Below are 18,142 nucleotides of genomic sequence, written 5' to 3'. Positions count from 1 at the left end.
ATATGCTAGTAACAAGTCCTACTTATTTTAAATATCAAGTTTAAAACTCAATTAAGCCAATAGAACCCTTAAATCGATTTTAATGAATTCGTTTAATTAAAATCTTTAGATTTTCATACTCATCCAAATGCTCCAAAATTAAAGTATGTTAAAGAGTATGCCAAGACTTAATTTAATAGCCTATCACAAGTTAATTTCATGCAAGGTACGGCCATGGGAATTAATCTTTCTCAAAAGAAAAATATTAAATAAAAGTTGCAATTCTTATTAAAATAACCCAAATTTAATATATGTCAGCAACCATACCAATGCCAAATTTACTAGCATGCTATACTTTAATTCTAAGTTATACCCCACCTTGAGAATTAAATCCTATAAAAGGAAAATAATTAAACTAAATTCTAGGATTAATACAAAACATGCATACAAGTGGTATAAGCTTATAAAATCATCAATATAACATAAATAAAAGCCTAAGACATCCCCTACCTCAATTTGAGATCAAAATCTCAAAAGTCACCAAAATGAAACGGCTCCGAATCCGACAATACTTCAGGGTTTTGTCGGGGACAACATCGTGAACATTAAACTCCAAAGAGGACCTACCAAAATCCTAACTTGACCTCAAACCCAAACTCAAAAATTGGCCAAAAACGGGTTCTAATAAGGGAGAAAGAAGCGCGCAGTCAAGATAAACACAAAACGCAAAGGCACTATGACTTTTTAACAAAAGGAAGAAGGTTTAATTGAGAGAAGAAGGGTGGAAGCCCCCCTTGGGCTGCCATGGCAGCTTTTGGTCTTGCATGAAGAGAGGGGAAGATGACTTTTTAATTTTATAACCCCCTATTTATAGGAAAACCCTAAAAGTGCCCCGAAAGAGCTCCGCCGGGTCTGGAAAAGTGGAATTTGAGCAGACACACTCAAACGGCAAAACTCCGTGAATGAAAAAGAACTAAAATGATAAAATATGAATAACGGAAGAAACGTCATGGAAAACCGAGTCCTGAGTAGAGAGATATGCCCCGAACAAATTCGACGGCAACAAGGGCCAAAAACCCTGAAACTGGAGAAAAATGACCAGAAGGAAATTCTAAGAGCACACAACTCAACAAAATGTGAAAATCAATCCCATACGAGGATCCAAGCTCAAAATGAGGCATTTTTGCAATAACTTTCATTAATTGCACAATGGACCCTCCAAAAAGTGAACTGTACTAATGACCTAGAATAAAAATATCTTCCAAAAATATTTTCTTATAAACCCCTGAAATAAAATATCTTCAAAGGATATTTATGTAAAATATCCCAAGAAAAGAAAAAGATTCTGAAAAACTATGCATCCATACCCCTATGGACACCGGGAGCAACCAGAGTACTTTATTGCAAAAGTAGAGATACGTATTTCATGGAAACCACTTAGAATGAAGATATGTTAAGTCAAAAACCAACTCCAAGCACAGAAAGTGAGGTTGTGCCAAAAAGTGACAAACGGGGAAAAGACAAAATAGAAAAAAGGACGAAAAATGAATTGTGTCCAAAAAGTGAAAATATGAAAATGACTCTGTCCTTAAAGAAAATTGTCAATCCAAGGGAAAGAATCTTGGAAACCATTTTTGAGCACTTGAGATGACACTAAGCGTTGAAAAACAAAACTCGAAAAAGAAAATTAAACGAAAAAAAATTATCCGTAAAATTTGAGAAAAAGAAAAGGGATGAAAATGATCGAGTCATTATAGAGTCTCAGAAACCATTTCTGAGCACTCGAGATGACACTAAATGACAAAAAACTGAACTAAGAAAAGAATTTTCAGCGAAAAAAATTTATTCGTGAAATTCTGAGGAAAAAGGAAATGAAGGAAATGACCGGGTCATTACAGGTTTGAAAGAAAATTGTGGAGTTTGAGATTGATAACTTAGAGGATTGGTTTAACTTAATTGTTGATGAAGATTAAAGCTTCTAAGATGATATTTGGGTTGATTCTTCCTTGTTGATTGATTTTCGGGAAGATTGAAGATCAAAATAAGCTAATTCTATAACAATTTTGGGGTTACACACCAAGTGTTTAATAGAATTCCCAAGAGAAGTTGAAGGCTTTAAAGTAAAGAATTTTGTGAAGAACATAGCTCCAAAGTTGTCAAAGGAAGCTAAAGGCAAAGGTGTTGCACAGCCTAAGGCCCCGAACAAGCATAACCATTCAAGAATCTTAAAGTGGTTCATATGCTCCAAAAGACACTCCCATAAATTATCCGTCTATTTTAAGCACCGGAAGAGTTGAATTTGAAGAGTCACACTTCTACAATAATCTTGCATGGCAAGCTTAACTCTCTGTCAATAAGGATGGTCATATCAAGTCTGAAAGGAATATGAATCTTCAAAAGCTTCAAGACATAGTTGGACACAAGTTAGTGAAATACATTGAATCACATAAATGGTATTTCCTCACTAAGCTTGGAAAAAGCTTTTACTCTCTGGATATGGTTCGTTATTTCTATACGAATATTCAAGATACCAAAGATCCATACTTTATTATATCTCTTTTTGGGAAAGATTAAATAGTGGATGAAAAAGATAATAAAGCCATCCGAGATCTTCCAGACATTCGACAGTTGACAGGACAGACTTTGCCTTTGACAATCTCGAGCCTAAATTTTTCCCAGATTATTTCAAAGATTTGTGTACCGAACTCTTCTCTGAATCAAGACAGTATTCCAGCTAGATTCCTGACAGATGAAGCAGCGTTCTTCAATCTATTTGCCATGGCTAATCTTTGTTATTTTGGAAAGAAAAATGAGATTAATCTTAAGTGATCACAAGTTCTATATTTTCTTGTTGTTAATGAGACTATTCAGCTTGCACCATCAATTGTGCAGCTAATGATAGCTCAAGCTTCTAATAAGCAACCATATCCATCAAGCCTAGTTCAATGCATCAAGCTTCTAATAAGAAAAATCCTTACCATGTGAGATATGTTTAATACAATGCATCAAGCTTCTAATAAGCAACCATATCCATCCAACAACTCTAAATTTGTGGCCCATTATCCCTAGAAAAGTGCAGAGCCATTCATTTAGTCAAGGGGACAACTTTGAGCAACATAATGGAGTTGGCAACCTGCTGTCTGCAGCTTGGCGGGTGCCTGCAGCACAGGGCGGGCGCCTGCGGGATGTCGAGGTAGCTTCCACGCGCTGGCAATGGCAACCTGAGGCTTGGCTGGTGACACTTAGCGAGGGCCCGTAGTGCATGGTAGGACCCCACAAAATCTGAAACCTTCTGGGCCAATCGGCGGGCGCCCGCAGTGCTCCTGGGCGCATATTTACTTCTTGAAATGACTTTGGCCTGGCGCAATAACGCAATCATCCTCCTTAGCACTTTTTGCAGGGATAACCCTGAGTTCAATGGATCACTGGCTTGGCTAAATGAAGGTCTCCGGCAACAGCATGCTTTGATCTTCAAAAACTTCATCAAAGCCTCACTTTTAACTATTTTCTGGGAACCAACCTGAAAGTAAACAAAAACATGCAAATGAAGCTAATGTATACAATATGATCAACTAATTGACTTAACTAATGCAAATAAGTGTGCTTGAATATGCAATATTCGATGCTTATCAAGTCACAAACTATTTGTCAACACCAAAAGTAACAAAGGAAAATCTTGTCTGAAGTATCCAAAGAAAACCTTGATCTGTGAATGGATTTCTAAACATAGTGAATTATTGAAGCTACAAGCTGAAATGGAGTGTGAAGATATCTCTCTTGATTCACTTAAAACCAATCCATCTGTTGAGAGCTCCTTCTCATTTGCAGCCTACTACCTAACAGATTTTAGATCAAAAGACTCATTGAGAAGACTTAGAAAATGCAAAAAATTGCATCTATGGTGTCCCATTTTTTGTACTTCTGTAGAAAGCTTATTGAAACCTCAAGAAGATTGAAAGATTGTTCACAAGGGTGATGTTACAAGAAGTTTTAAACAGGCTCAGTCAATTGCTTCTAAAGATGAATCTATCCTTGTGCATAAAGATCTTTCAACTATCCCAATCCTTATCAATTCTGTTTTTAAGCCTCTGAAGGGAAGACCATCTGATGTTGAATACATAGAGGTTCAGAGTCCTTCTTCCATTAATACTTTTAGTAAACCAAAGCAGCCATGCTCAGAGAAAAAGTCCAAGCATTCAAGTCTCAGGATCAACACATTTCCTTCAAGATAAAAAATTGGTTACCACTTTAAAGCAAGTGGAGTTCTCATAGCTACAAGTCTTTCAAGAAAAAGAAAACTTGCTGAATTCTCAAAAACTCAAGAACTCAAAGCCTCTATAGCTTCAATCATCAATCCATTCATGAATGAAAGTGATGTGGATTTCAGAATACCAAGTCAAGTGAACAGTATTGAACTTTCAAGTCTACTTATCTCTTTTAGACCACCTCCACTAAAAGATAAGAACTTGCAAACCAACACTACAGGTATAGCGATCAACTTGGTAGCTCATTCAATCCTTTGTGCTCCTTTAAAATCTATCTTACAGCATGGTTTAATCAAGAAGACAATGTCAGACATAGGGTCTCTAATTCAAAGAGCACCAAGTTTAATTAACATTTCAAAGCCTCCTCCTCTCAGAGACAAAGATCTACAAATTCATACTGCAGGTATAATGATCAAAGCTCTTAGATATCACTCTATGTATTCACCAATCTCAAGGGTACACAATCTTAGGCCTCCTTCACTAAGAGACAAGGAATTGTAAATTAATACAGTAGGTATGGTGTTCAATTTGGCAACTCCTTGTTCAGAATTCTTCTATATCTTGCTTCAAAGTTTGTACCTCATCTCCTCTGATACTTCCCAATTGAAAAGTTCCTAGCCTTTAATTCTTCATTGATATATCTATTCTCCTTTTGCCTTCCAATGTCAAAAAAGGGGAGAAATGGACTAATAGGTTTTTAACATTTGAAAGTGCAAAAGGGGGAGATTGTTGATTCATGTTTGATCAAGTGTTTTGTAGTTTAAATGTGTTGTAACATTGAGGGTATTTCAGTCATTACCTCACTGTGTCTTGTTGATAAGAAGGTACAACATTATCAATGAGATGTCAAGGCTAATTACAGGGTAATGAAGCTTATGGTTCAGCACTTAGTGAGTAGCTTCAGCACTTACAGGGTAATGAAGCTCGTGGTTCAGCACAAGCTATAGTAAAGCTTATGGTTCAACACTTACTGAGTAGCTTCAGCACTTACAGGGTAATAAAGCTCATGGTTCAGCATAAGCTGCAGCAATGTTCTCTTATATGTCTATTGAAGGGCATTTCTATAATTCTTTTAATGGACTCGAGGATATCTTGGTCAATCCAAATTGCTGAGACAATGTGAGACTCATTACAGGTGGTGCATTGTATGAAACAGTGTATATTCATTGATTATTCTCAGCATTTCTCTAGTGTACAAAATGTGACAGCCAAGGGGTACTTGTGAGATTGTATAGTGTTGCAAGAATACACTACTGCCACGTGGCATTGTGGTCCTGCTGAGAGAGTGCTACACACTGAATTCATTGACTAATGGTGAGCAATCCTTATCCTCACTAAGGTTTACAATGAAGCATATAAAAGGGTTGTTATAGAATTTTGTAAGTGTGCCTCTTTATGTGAAAAAGTAAGGTTTGCAGCTACTGTGAGAGGTATTATTCGTGAGCTGAGAATGAACATCAAATTCTGAGATATTACATGATGGTTGAGCTCTAATGAATCTCAGAAATTTGCCTAAAGAAAGCACAGTTGCAGATAAGTGAAGTGAGGCTGTTTGGAGTTGATTTTCTGGTGCAAAGAAGTGTTTGAAGGGGTTTAAAGTTGCTGTGTTCATTTCTGAAGCTGGACCAAAGGTTGAGCAAGTGTATTTAGTTGAGTTACATCTGCAGAAGGCACTAAAACAATCATAGCTGAGCTAGTATCAATTCTCAGACCTTAAACTTGCTTTATTTTAATTTTTTGATGCGCAAAACTGTTATATGTGAACTTAGAAGTGATATATCTTGATGCTATATGTATTATGGCTTCATAAACATACTTAAAATGATGAATCAAAGCTGCTCAATCTAAGTTAAACCACAAAAAAGTGACCTCAAGAGTTTTAAAGTGTCAGACCATTGTAGTTGAGGGTTTTTAGCTAAAGTTTATACAAGCTGAAAAGAAAAATTGTTTAATGATGCCGGCACTGCTGTGATAATTATCTGAGCATCAATATATTTTTGAAATATGACTGAGGGTGTTGAATTCAAGACTATGTAATCGTGAAATTCCATTTTTATCCCTGAAATCAGTGCTGCAACAGAAAAATGGTCTTAAGCCTAATTTAAACTGTGATTTATTATTCCCTTGCTATAAACTGTGAAGTGGTTATTGGGGCATGTCTAATATGTCAATTGAAATTTGTGAGAACTAAAATCAAGGAGGTCCAGCCACGAAGTTACAGATTTACCCCTCAATCCAGAAATTACATAATTGAAAAATGCACCTGCTGTGAAGTACTGGTTTACTGTGTTTTGAGCTGCTATGCAACATCATTATTAATATAACTTGTCTCAGCTTTTGTACAAGTGTTATTTATCATGTGTAAGCAGTAGGAGCCTTTGGTTGCAGAGAATTTGAGTTATTACAAGGCTATGCTTGGCCTATGCTGAAAACTAATATTGAGAACCTGATATTGCTGCTGTGACTTTAAATAGTTGATACCTTACTGTTTGAACTGTTATTATTAACCAAGCAAATGTACTGTACATATTGAAGATTGGGGGAGTGAAGTTAGAGCCCTAATTGAAGCTACATTGCAGTATCACCCTTGAAAGCTAGTAAGCTAGGGTTTGCTAGGGTCAAGTCTTTTGTGCTGCTATAGTGTGTTACCTTGCTAATTAAATTATCCTAATCAATTGAGTAAGTGTATTTTGGTGATTCAAGACTGTGGGAGCAATTTACAGGCCTGAACAGAAGCTACATTATGAAGAGACCATTCTACCCTTCGGATTGTGGTTTAAGCCTTTTTGTGAAGTGACATTGTTATATCTTGCTCCAATCACTGTGAATCTTGTTGAGCAAGGTTGTATGAAGATATCAAGGCTGTGGGTGACAAGTATAGGTCAGTTCTGAAGCTACAAAGTGAAGTTACTACTTTGCCCTTGGTATTAGGGTTTTATCTCATTGTGCACTAAATGTGATCTACCTTGTTGAGTTTATTGAGGAAGACATTTGTGCAAGTGTAAATTGGCTATACAGAGCTGTGGAAGTCCATTGCAGGCCATTCTTGGAGCTGCATTATGAAGTTACTTCATTACCATTAACTTTAGGGTTTTTGCCTTGTGGGAGCTATTTTTGTTCTACCTTGCTTATCTACATGTGTAAACCATACAAGCATGTGTACTTGACTGATTCAAGGTTGTGGGAACCTAGTTTGATTATCAAGTGAAGCTGCACAGTGATTTGACAGATCTATTCCTCTTGTTGTAGAGAAGTGAAGCTAGGGTTTCTTACATTTGATAACTTAGAGCTGAGTATTCATTCTTATCTTGTGTTGCATCTTAAGTATATTGTACCTGGTGTGTTGACACCTTTATTACATTGTTGATTAAGCTATTAAGAGTTGTAAGTGTCCAAGCAAAGGGGCTGTGGAGAAAATAGGAAGGTGGCCAAATAGTGAGATGTGTCTACTGAAACTACATTAGCTTGGATGTTTTTGTTAGGGTATCCATGAAGCTTGTAGCATGTACCCCTATGATGTCCCAATCGATTGCAATGATCACAAAATGGGCGCAGTTTCTCACCATGCTATCCTTGGTGCAAATTGTTGTTGTGGTCCCTAGAGAATTTGCCATTCATCTGTGGCTGAGAATTTTGTTGAGTTGTCTTTGCACCTGAAGCCCGGTTGTTAGTTCTATTCTCATTGAATCGAGCACTCAAGGCTGCGGCTTCAGGAATGGGATTTGACAATGCATATATTTCATGCTGCTTCTCTTCTTGCCTGACGAGAGAGTAAATTTTGACAACACTAGGAAAAGGATCCATTAGTAAAATTTAACAACAGATGGTTGAAAAACGATCTTAAAGACCTTGCAAAAATTCCATTGCACGGTCTTCTTGAAGCCAAGTTGCAGTGGCAGATTCATGGCCACAAGTGCAAATGAAAATAGTAGATAAAGAGTTTAATTCATCCCATAGGGATTTAAGTAAAGTAAAATAGACGGATATTGTAGTGTTGTCTTGCTTGAGCGAGGAGATTGATTACTTGAGTTTGTAGATTTTTGGTGCATTAGTCTACGAGAATTGATCTCGTAGGTCCTTCCAAATGTCACGAGCAGTATTCGCATAGAGAATACTCCCACGTATCTCTTGTGACGACCCTGGATTTTTCAACCCAGTGTGTCCTGTGATGACCCGAACTGGATCCAGAATGCGGAAACAAAAGATGAATCAACGGTCTCTAGAGATACAACACGTCTCTAAGACACCAATGTGACCCTTAACGAGGTCACGAAACCCAAAAGAAACAAATGTGGAAGCAGCGTTTCAAAAATGGACAAGAATGAACCTAGGGGCAAAATGGTCCTTTCAAACTGAAATGAGTGCCGCTGTGCATACTATTGGAAAGACAATAAAAAATCAATGAAGATAGACTTAAGAATCACTTCATTTGGAGTCCAGATGAGTAAAATATGAGAATAGGACAAAGCGGCGTCCTCCGACTTAGAGATGCCATAACCCTATCTCACTAAAACCATCATAACTGTCATTACGATTGGAATTTTAGGGTACGGTTGGTGCCATTGGAAAGCTAACTTCAAGCTCTTATGTTTAGACTCAAGAATGACCTAATTTGGACCTCAGATGAGTAAGTTATGACCATTTGAAAATGGGTCATTGCTGCAGCCAAACTTAGTCGGCTCAGTTGGCAACTGAGTCGGCTCTTTTAGGCCGAGAGCAACGGAGTCGACTTGGTTGAGAATTGAGTCGGCTGGGTTAGAACGAGAGCATAAAAATGATGCCCAGATGATCCAGTCGGCTCTTTTGTGAACTTAATCGGCTGGGTTGATGAAAGAGTCGGCTCCTTTGGAACCGAGTTGGCTCTTTTGGACTAAGACATGCTGCAACAGCTTTTTCTTTAAAAAAAAATTGCAGAAAATAGAAACTAAAATGGATTTGGGATTTTCGAGGCCAAGACGACATTTTTTTGAAAAATGCTGTGAAGAAACTACCCCTAAAATCACATTTTCTATGTGACGGAGTTAAAACCGGAATTTATTTCCCGAAAGAAAACCCCAAAATGCCCTTAAACTAGATTATACGTGAAAAATGATTCCAAAGAAGGCTCATTTCACTCAGGAGAGGGTTTTTCCCAAAAACGATCATGCACGCAGACGTGACTTACCTATTAGAACGTGTTATAATGATCCACGGCTTAAAAATACCGCCGATGCAAAATTTAAACTATCAAACCTCAAATGCTTGAAAAATGCCCTTTAAGGACAAACCATGCAACAACCGGACTTAAATGCTTTCAAAAGGCCGTTTGGCCTTTGGCCACACTTCATGCATGCTAAATGAGACCTAGTGGATGTGCCAGAACACACTTTGCACCACCCAATTTGAAAATAAACCCTTAAAGGCTCGGATTTCACTATTTTAGCCCAAAATACAATATATGAAACTAAAATGCAAAAATGAAAACGAAATGGTGTTTGGCCCTTGGCCACACCTCAAACATGGTTAATGAGACCCTATAAAAGAAAAAGAATGGAATTCCCGATGCGAACATGGTGAAACAATGACTTGTAATTTTTCAATATTTTCATAATGAACCTTGAAAACGAAAGTGCATAGAATACAAGAAACATATCATTGGCCTCCGGCCTCATCTTATACAAGTTAAATACTTTGAAAAGAGTGCACTAATGTACACTTTACGTATATGGAATCAAAAAATACAAGTTTGAACATATAAGGCTATGAAATAATATTTTATACTAACATTTGCATGAAATAGAAACTTTAAAAGCTATAAGTCATCCCAATGACCGATAAGCATCACGAACCAAGTCTTTGTACCTGAAACAAATCCCCCAGTAACTTCGGGGTGAGTAAACAAGTTTACTTATAGGAAATGAGCATGCATGACTTGATTTCTTACAGATTTTTACATTAACTTGAAACAATTCAAAAGGGACATGCTACCTAACGTCTATGTCAGAGTGAGACTCAGGGATCATCCTAAGCTACTCAAGCGATTGAAATGAGATACACGACATACAAGTATACCGGTTACAAGTGTACTAAACGAAGATGAAAACATGCGAGGTAAGTATACAAAACATAGGTATACTACTGAGATCGGAAACACACAAGGCAAGTATACAAGACACAAGTATGCTAAATGGAATCTAGATACAAAAAGCAAATGCACAATTTCAAGTATACTGAATGAGGTCTAAATACATAAAGTAAGCATAATGTCTATGCAATTAAACAAGGTAGGGAATACTCCATATAACACGACAAGGTTCTTATATCTTCAAGAGATAACACTTGAAATCTAAGGGTTTTAGAGATTTTGCATGTTGATATAAATCATTACATGTGGACCATGCCATCTAGAATCTAAGTCAAGTTACATGTATAGGATCATTCCTGAGTCACGATAACATAAGGTAACATGAAACGAGATAACTAAGAAAATTAACGAGATTGAAACAATTCAATTAACACGACAAGGACAAGGTGTGAAATCAAGGATAATACATAATATCTATGCAAGTAAACAAAAATGAAACATTCCAATTAACATGATAAGAGTTATACATGAAATCAACAACAATGCATAATATATATGCAAGTAAACAAGATAGGAGCATTTCACATAACACGACAAGGTTTAATTCTTCAAGGAATAACAATTTAAAATTTAAAGAGTGAAATCAACCAATGTGGATACTCGGATATCGCCTAGATTAAAACCGTATTCTTGGGATCACTTTAGGGCTACTAACCCATGGGTACCTTCCCCTAGTGTGCATTATACTGTAGGGAGCTCTCTATCTCCCGTACTAAAACCAAGTCCTAGCCATGTCAATTCTTGATTGATATCCCAAGTCCCAAATTCAACAAGTTGTGCAACCAAGAGTGCATCAAGATACAAGTAATGCATTAAACCACATTTCATGCACAACCAAGATTTTGGAGCACACAAGTCATGCCCTAAGTTCTCAACTATGATGGTATATGAAATGTCAAAAGATCATGGTATGCATCTATATAGACTACAAACTAGGATTTGAAACACAAGGAATCCATTGATACAAACATACCACTAGTATAAGATTAACGATTTAATCATTTGTTTAACAACTCTTGAACAATTAAATCATTCCAATGTAATTGTGCAAGTTCATTAACTACATTAATTGAGCTAAGTTGCAACAAGTCATGATACAAGATAAAAATGCAAAAGCCCCATGAATTACAAGTCTAATTCATTAGAACACTAAGTATAAATTAATTAACCTAATTAATTAATTTCTCTAAAAATCAAAGTTGTTTAAAAATTCTCAAAATAATATATGTGAATGTCCATTCCATGGTGATTGCAATTATTACATCAATTTCACAAAATGAGCAAGATATAAACATGTGGAATTTAATTAACATAAAAATAATTAAATTACTAATTTTCAATAGTTACCCAAAATTTCTTAAAATGATATATATGAATGTCCATTCCATTGTGATTGCATATATCAAATCAAAAGTGAAAAATGAGCAAGATATGGACATGTATAATTTTATTAATTTAAAATTAATTAAATCTCTAAATTTCAAAGGTTATTCAAACGATCTCAAATTAATATATATCATGGATTAAGTCATGGTCATGCCATATATCAAGTCAAAATTGAAAAACAAGTAAGGTACAATTAAGCAGAATTTAAATCAAATTTAAATAAATTTCTAGATTTTGAACAAAAGTAAGCATACAAGTTGTATAAGCATCAATAGCATGCAATACATCAAGAATATAAACTATAACACCCCCTACCTCAATTTGAGATGAAAATCTCAAATCCCCACTGAAAGAAAAGGGCCCCGAATCCGACAATACCACGGGGTTTTGTCAGGGAAAACACGATGAATAAGAATCCCAAGAAAGCCCCATGAAAATTATAACTTGACTTCAAACCCAAACTCGAAAAATAGTCAGAAATGGGTTCTAATAAGGGGGTAAGGTAGAGCACATCGAGGCCTACGATAAACGTTAAGGCTGAAAAGTTTTTACCAAGGAAATCAAGTGGAGGAGAAAGAGAAAAGGTGGTAGCCCAAGGAGCTCCAATGGCTGCCGGCCAAAGAGGGAGGAAGATGATGGAAAAAGTGATTTTTCACTTTAAGACTTTCTATTTATATATTAACCCTAAAAGTGCCCCGAAAGGGTTCCGCCGGGTCTGAAAAAGTAGAATTTGAGCAAACGCGCTCAAACAGCAAAACTCCATGAACAAAAAAGAACTGAAATGAGAAAAGATGAACGGCGGAAGAAACAGTGTCGAAAACTGAATCCCGAGCAGAGAGATATGTCCTGAACAAGTTCAGCGGCAACTAGGGCGAGAAACCCTAAAACTGGAGAAAAACGACCAGAAGGAAATTCTAAGAGCACACGACTTGACGAAATGTAAAAATGAATCCCATACGAGGATCCAGGCTCAAAGCGAGACATTTTTGTAATAACTTTCGTTAATTGCACAATGGCCCCTCCAAAAAGGGTTAACTGCACTAATGACCTAGAATGAAAATATCTTCCAAAAATATTTTCTTAAAAACCCCTGAAATAAAATATCTTCAAAAGATATTTATGAAAAATACCCCAAGAAAAGAAAAAGATTCTGAGAACTATGCATCTATGCCCCTATGAACACCGAGAGCAACCAAAGTACTTTTCTACAAAAGTAAAGATACGTATTTCATGGAAATCACTTAGAATGAAGATGCGTGAAGTCAAAAACTAACTCCGAGCACGAAAAGTGAGGTTGTGCCAAAAAGTGACAAACGATGAAAAGACAAAATAGGGAAAAGGACAAAAAGTTAATAGTGTCAAAAAAATGAAAATGTGGAAATGACTCGGTCCTTAAAGGAAGTCTTCAATCCAAATGAAAGAGTCTCAAAAATCATTTCCAAGCACTCGAGATGACACCTAGTGACGAGAAACAGAACTCAGAAAGGAAAATTAAACGAAAAAAATTTATCCGTAAAATTTGAGAAAAAGGAAAGGGAGGCAAATGACCAGGTCATTACATCTCTGACGTAACTGAATTGAGAATCCATAAGGCAACAAGTTCGTCACATCTAGACCACTTGGATTTTTCATTTGGATTAGTAGGGATTTTGATTGAGCCATCTACAAAACCTATTTTATTTTTGGCTCGAAGGGCCCTCGAAATAGATCGTAACCACGTACTATAGTTGTCACTGGACAACATTGGAGAAACAAGGATAGCCGTGGGGCTATCTGAGTGATGGACAAAGAAATGATCATTTGACCCTTGAAGTTCAGAATTTTAAATATCTGTTGGATCAACCATTGTGAAGGAATTGAAGAATTAAGAAAAGACAGATTGATAGAAAATTCAGAGTTGTGAGCAGAGGTGCTCTGATACCATAATAAACAACACTAACAGAGAAGTATTGAGAGAAATCTTATATTAATTCAATGTGTTACAAGAAGGTATATATAGACTTTACAAGAGAGTATCTCTCAATTAGGTCCTTTATCTAAGGAAACAAATAACAAGTTGAGATATTCATGGTTAATAACTAGTTAAGATATTCATGGTCAACTACTTGATTTGAGGAAGCAAGTAACAACAACTTTGAATGAAAGAAATTTACGTACAACTAACAAGTGATGTGGTCGAGCTGATATTCTGATATAAACCTTGTTATACCTTATGATTTTTCTTCTTATTTTGAATATTTGGGTTAATTGTGACAATTTTTATTTATTTATTTATTTATTACATATTAAAGGTCTCGTTTTGATAAACGGGTCATTAAACGGGTTAACACATTTACCAATTTAATAAACGGGTTGGGTTAATGTTGAGGATTATTGATACGATTATTAAATGCGTTGGGTTTGAATTTACCAATTTAATATAATACTCTTACATCGACATGACACGATTATGACCCACGAATAAGAATTGCCAAATGTTATCTAATAAAGCTTCAAGTGGCTTATTTGCACATTACAAATTGATAGTGTTACAAGGTGATAAAGAACTCTATATAGGGGTGGTTTTTTTTCTGTTTTTGTTTTTTTTATTATTTTTTTTTTTAATGAAGAATAAAAACTTTCATATTGTTATTTTTAGGGATCCAAATCTTTTCTTCTGGCATCTCAGATTTCATATTCTATTATCCCATGTCAAAGACCATGATCGGTGCTAAGAAGCTCATAAAAACTGTAAGTGGACAAAAAATGTTCTGGGGCATAACTTATCAACAGAAAATAAATAAATGTTCTGAAGCATAGAATTTCTCAACTTTAACCCATGGTACTACTTATATCGAATTTTTTTTTTTTTTTTGGCTATGCATACTTCGCTCTAATTAATTGATTTTGGGAAAATTTTGTTCAATCTAGTAGAATGACTCTGAGCAAACACTAGGTTTGGATCAAATTACCTGTTAAATATTGAAAACTTAGATGAGTTGGACCAAAATGTTACTTCATTGCAAAATTTGATAGTTGCATAATGGAAATATTTAAACATAATTGATTGGATTACGTGAATAGCGAATGGATTCCCCTAATTTTATAATGCATTAGGGGATATTCTTTGCAAAAGAACATCCTGAATTTGTTGTAGAATATATAAATATTGTTTCTTGGAATTTTTAACTCTTCAATTATATTTCAATTTCAATGAGATAAAAAACAACACTTCAAAATGTGTGCTCTCAAAATAAAAAGAAAAAAATCAGATTTGATTTTCTGAAAATATTTTTAAAAAAGAAAGTCTACCCAAAATAGGAATCAAAACAAACCAAAAGGACAGAGTTACCATAAAGATCTGAAGACCTTGAACCAGTTCAGGGTACTTAAGCTGATTTAAGTTGACCAGTGAATTTTTTAAAAAAATAACTTTGACACTTGAATATCGGTGCACGTGTATATGAATCTGAAACAAACCCAGTTATCCAACCAAAAGTTTGGTATCTTTTATTCTTTTAGTAATTCATTTTTGAGTGCTAGAGAAATTTTATTTTCTAAAACTTTTAAAATTTTAAACACATAAGTTTTCGTGGCATATATAATTGCAAATCCGGATTCAGTTTTCAACATATCTGGGGTCTTGAAATACATACATGTGATTTTTATTTCTCTTGCGCGATCAGGCACATATCCGTATATATAAATTGAATAATACCGAAATTTATTTATTTACTTACTTATTACAGTATGATTCAAAATTTTGTGAAGCTGTGGTTGTATCTATGCAGAAGAAGTGTTGGGTTTCCATAAAATAATTAATACGTTGAAACTAAGAATACTGCAACTAATTAAATAAGAAAATTTAGTCATGATTAAACCACATAATTTTCTTATTTTTCTGTCCTAAATACACATAATGAATATTATATATGTCAATTTGAAAATGAAGTAATATATATATATATATATATATATATATATATATATGTGCACTTTTATCTTCCAAATTCGAAAACCACCCCATTCTTGCATATAAAACTCATTTTAAAAATTCACTTCGAATATGATTCAGCGGTTTACTCTTTAGACTTTAGAACTTAGTAAGCTCAAGGTCTGAGATTTGAGTCCCGCTGGTGTTCTTTATGGCTAACTTTCACTACCCCTGTAATGACATATTCGCCTCGGGTAGGGAGGTGCTCTTTCGGATCCTTGATATTAGTCGATTTGTTGAGGGCCCTAAGGATTTGTGCCATTCAGAATACACCGGTTAATTAAAAAAAAATAACAATAAATAAATAAACGCATTCTAATACCCTTCCTAATATAACCCTTGTTTTTCCGTCCGTGTGTGGCGTTTACGGAGTCTACATCCCTAATATATAACCCTTGTTTTTCCCGTCCGTGTGGGTGGCAATTACAGAATCTACATCTCTGAATCTTGTTTTCAAGTGAACGCAGGTCTCTCTCTGCATCCCCAATAGCTGCAACTTGAAACCCTAATAGCTCTTTCTATATATCACCCCTAATCGCTACAACTTGAAACCCTAATATCTCTTTCTATATATCACCCCTATTGCTGCAAATTGAAACCCTAATACCCCTCTTTCTATATATCACCCCAATCGCTGCAAATTGAAACCTTAATATCACCCAATTGCTCCCAATTACTGCAAATTGAACTCACTGATCGTTGAATTAACATGTCAATCCAAACCCGTTACGCATGGCAGGTGGATCGAGACGCTGCAAAACTTGGCAAGAAATCGCGCCCTAATTTGCTTCTCATCAAATTTTGAGGATGAACGTATATTCAAAGCTGATTTCATCGGCGGCGGAGGGTATCAGATCGAGACCAAAAAATATTTCACGGCGTCGACGTTGCACCTAATGTCATCGGAGGATCATGTGCAAATGCACTTGCGTAAATACATATCTCGTTTGGTCTCTCTCATGGACATCTCCATAGACGACAGCAACAACCATATGATCGACGACATCATGTCTTTCGCTCGCCGGACGTTAGGCACGGATGGGTGTCGTGCCTGTGGAACTATGCCGGCATGTCAAGTTTGTACCACCTGTGGTGCCGTACCGTTGATTGTCGTTCGTGTTCTAGTGGAGACATTGCTATCGTACCAGTCAATGGACTACACACGACGACCAATGGAGGAGGTTGATGTTAAGGGCTTGGAAAAACTGAGATTTCACTACTTGTGTCCACCCTCTACGTGTTTGATGAATTGCACAGAAGAGATACCCATGTGTGCTGCAATGTAATGGGCACCATGTGATGCATTGTTCATGGAGTATATCATCTCATTGATTCAGAGAGGATTGGCTACGGATCTAGAGAAAGCTTTGCTCATGTCAGTTGCCATGATTCGCTACTCGTCATTGTCTTCTTCTCACCAAAGACAGACAAATCAGCAATTACTTGTGTACTGATTTGAGATGCCGCCAACTTATAAACTGTTTTTTTGAAGAAGAATGATTGTTAACATATTACTTTGTATTTGTATTCCTATTATATGTGATTGATTGATTGTATTGTAAATATATTATTTTGTCAATAAAATTCTTTTCATTGTAATGACATTCCAATTAATCTTGTTGCCCCCAATACTTCTATGTCCTTTATTCGTTGTTCAAATTTAGATTTTCTTTTTTGAACTCAGAGCAAATGAGGCTACTTGTGAGTGCTGCACTAAAGAGACAAGTTGTCTAGCTGCAACAAGAAAATTAACCTTCTTCTTGGACAAAGAACAAGCTGGCTAGGGGGAGCTTTTAAGTCACAATCTCAGTCTGACCAATGGCTCAGTTCACGACCAGTGGAGATGCTTATTGCTATATAAATAACACCCTTCCATTTGAATTCCAATCACCACAGCAATAGCACCTCAGTTTTTTAAGCTCTATACATCCTTTTCTTTAATTCACCTTCTTCTCTTTTGAAATTTCTCCATTAGGAGAAAATGATCAATCCCAGGAAACTCATCAAGATGGCAAGGAAATGGACGAAGTTAGCTGCCGTTAGGAGGATTCATTTCCAAGAATCAATAGAGATGTGAATACAGATAGTTGTAGTACATCAATGGTAGCTGATAAGGGACATTTTATTGTCTCCACAACTGATCAAAAGCATTATGAAGTTCCCTTGGCGTACCTTAGCAAGGAGATCTTCAGAGAGCTCCTAAAGATGTCTGAAGGGGAATTTGGACTGCAATGTGATGGGCCTACCAGAGGACCATGCGATTTATTGTTCATGGAGTATATTATCTCATTGATCCGGAGAGGACTGACTAAGGATCTAGAGAAGGCTTTGCTCATGTCTGTTGCCATGATTCGCTGCTCATCGTTGTCTTCTTTCCACCGGGGACACACAAATCAGCAATTACTTGTGTACTGA

General features: G+C 36.1%; 1 protein-coding gene across 1 annotated transcript; it reads left to right on the top strand.

Moving 5' to 3' along the window:
• The first annotated feature begins 17,827 nt into the window (after positions 1–17,827).
• LOC132301716 (auxin-responsive protein SAUR64-like) lies at positions 17,828–18,142 on the top strand. The gene has a single exon (XM_059798944.1). It carries the CDS (start codon positions 17,828–17,830, stop codon positions 18,140–18,142), a length of 315 nt encoding a protein of 104 aa, XP_059654927.1.

This window comes from Cornus florida, unplaced genomic scaffold (assembly GCF_030987335.1).
Source record: "Cornus florida cultivar Cherokee Brave unplaced genomic scaffold, ASM3098733v1 CherokeeBrave_3.0.0_Hap2_Chr03, whole genome shotgun sequence".
Classification (NCBI taxonomy): domain Eukaryota; kingdom Viridiplantae; phylum Streptophyta; class Magnoliopsida; order Cornales; family Cornaceae; genus Cornus; species Cornus florida.
Note: the sequence above shows the minus strand (reverse complement) of the source record. Positions and strands in the feature narration are given on the sequence as shown.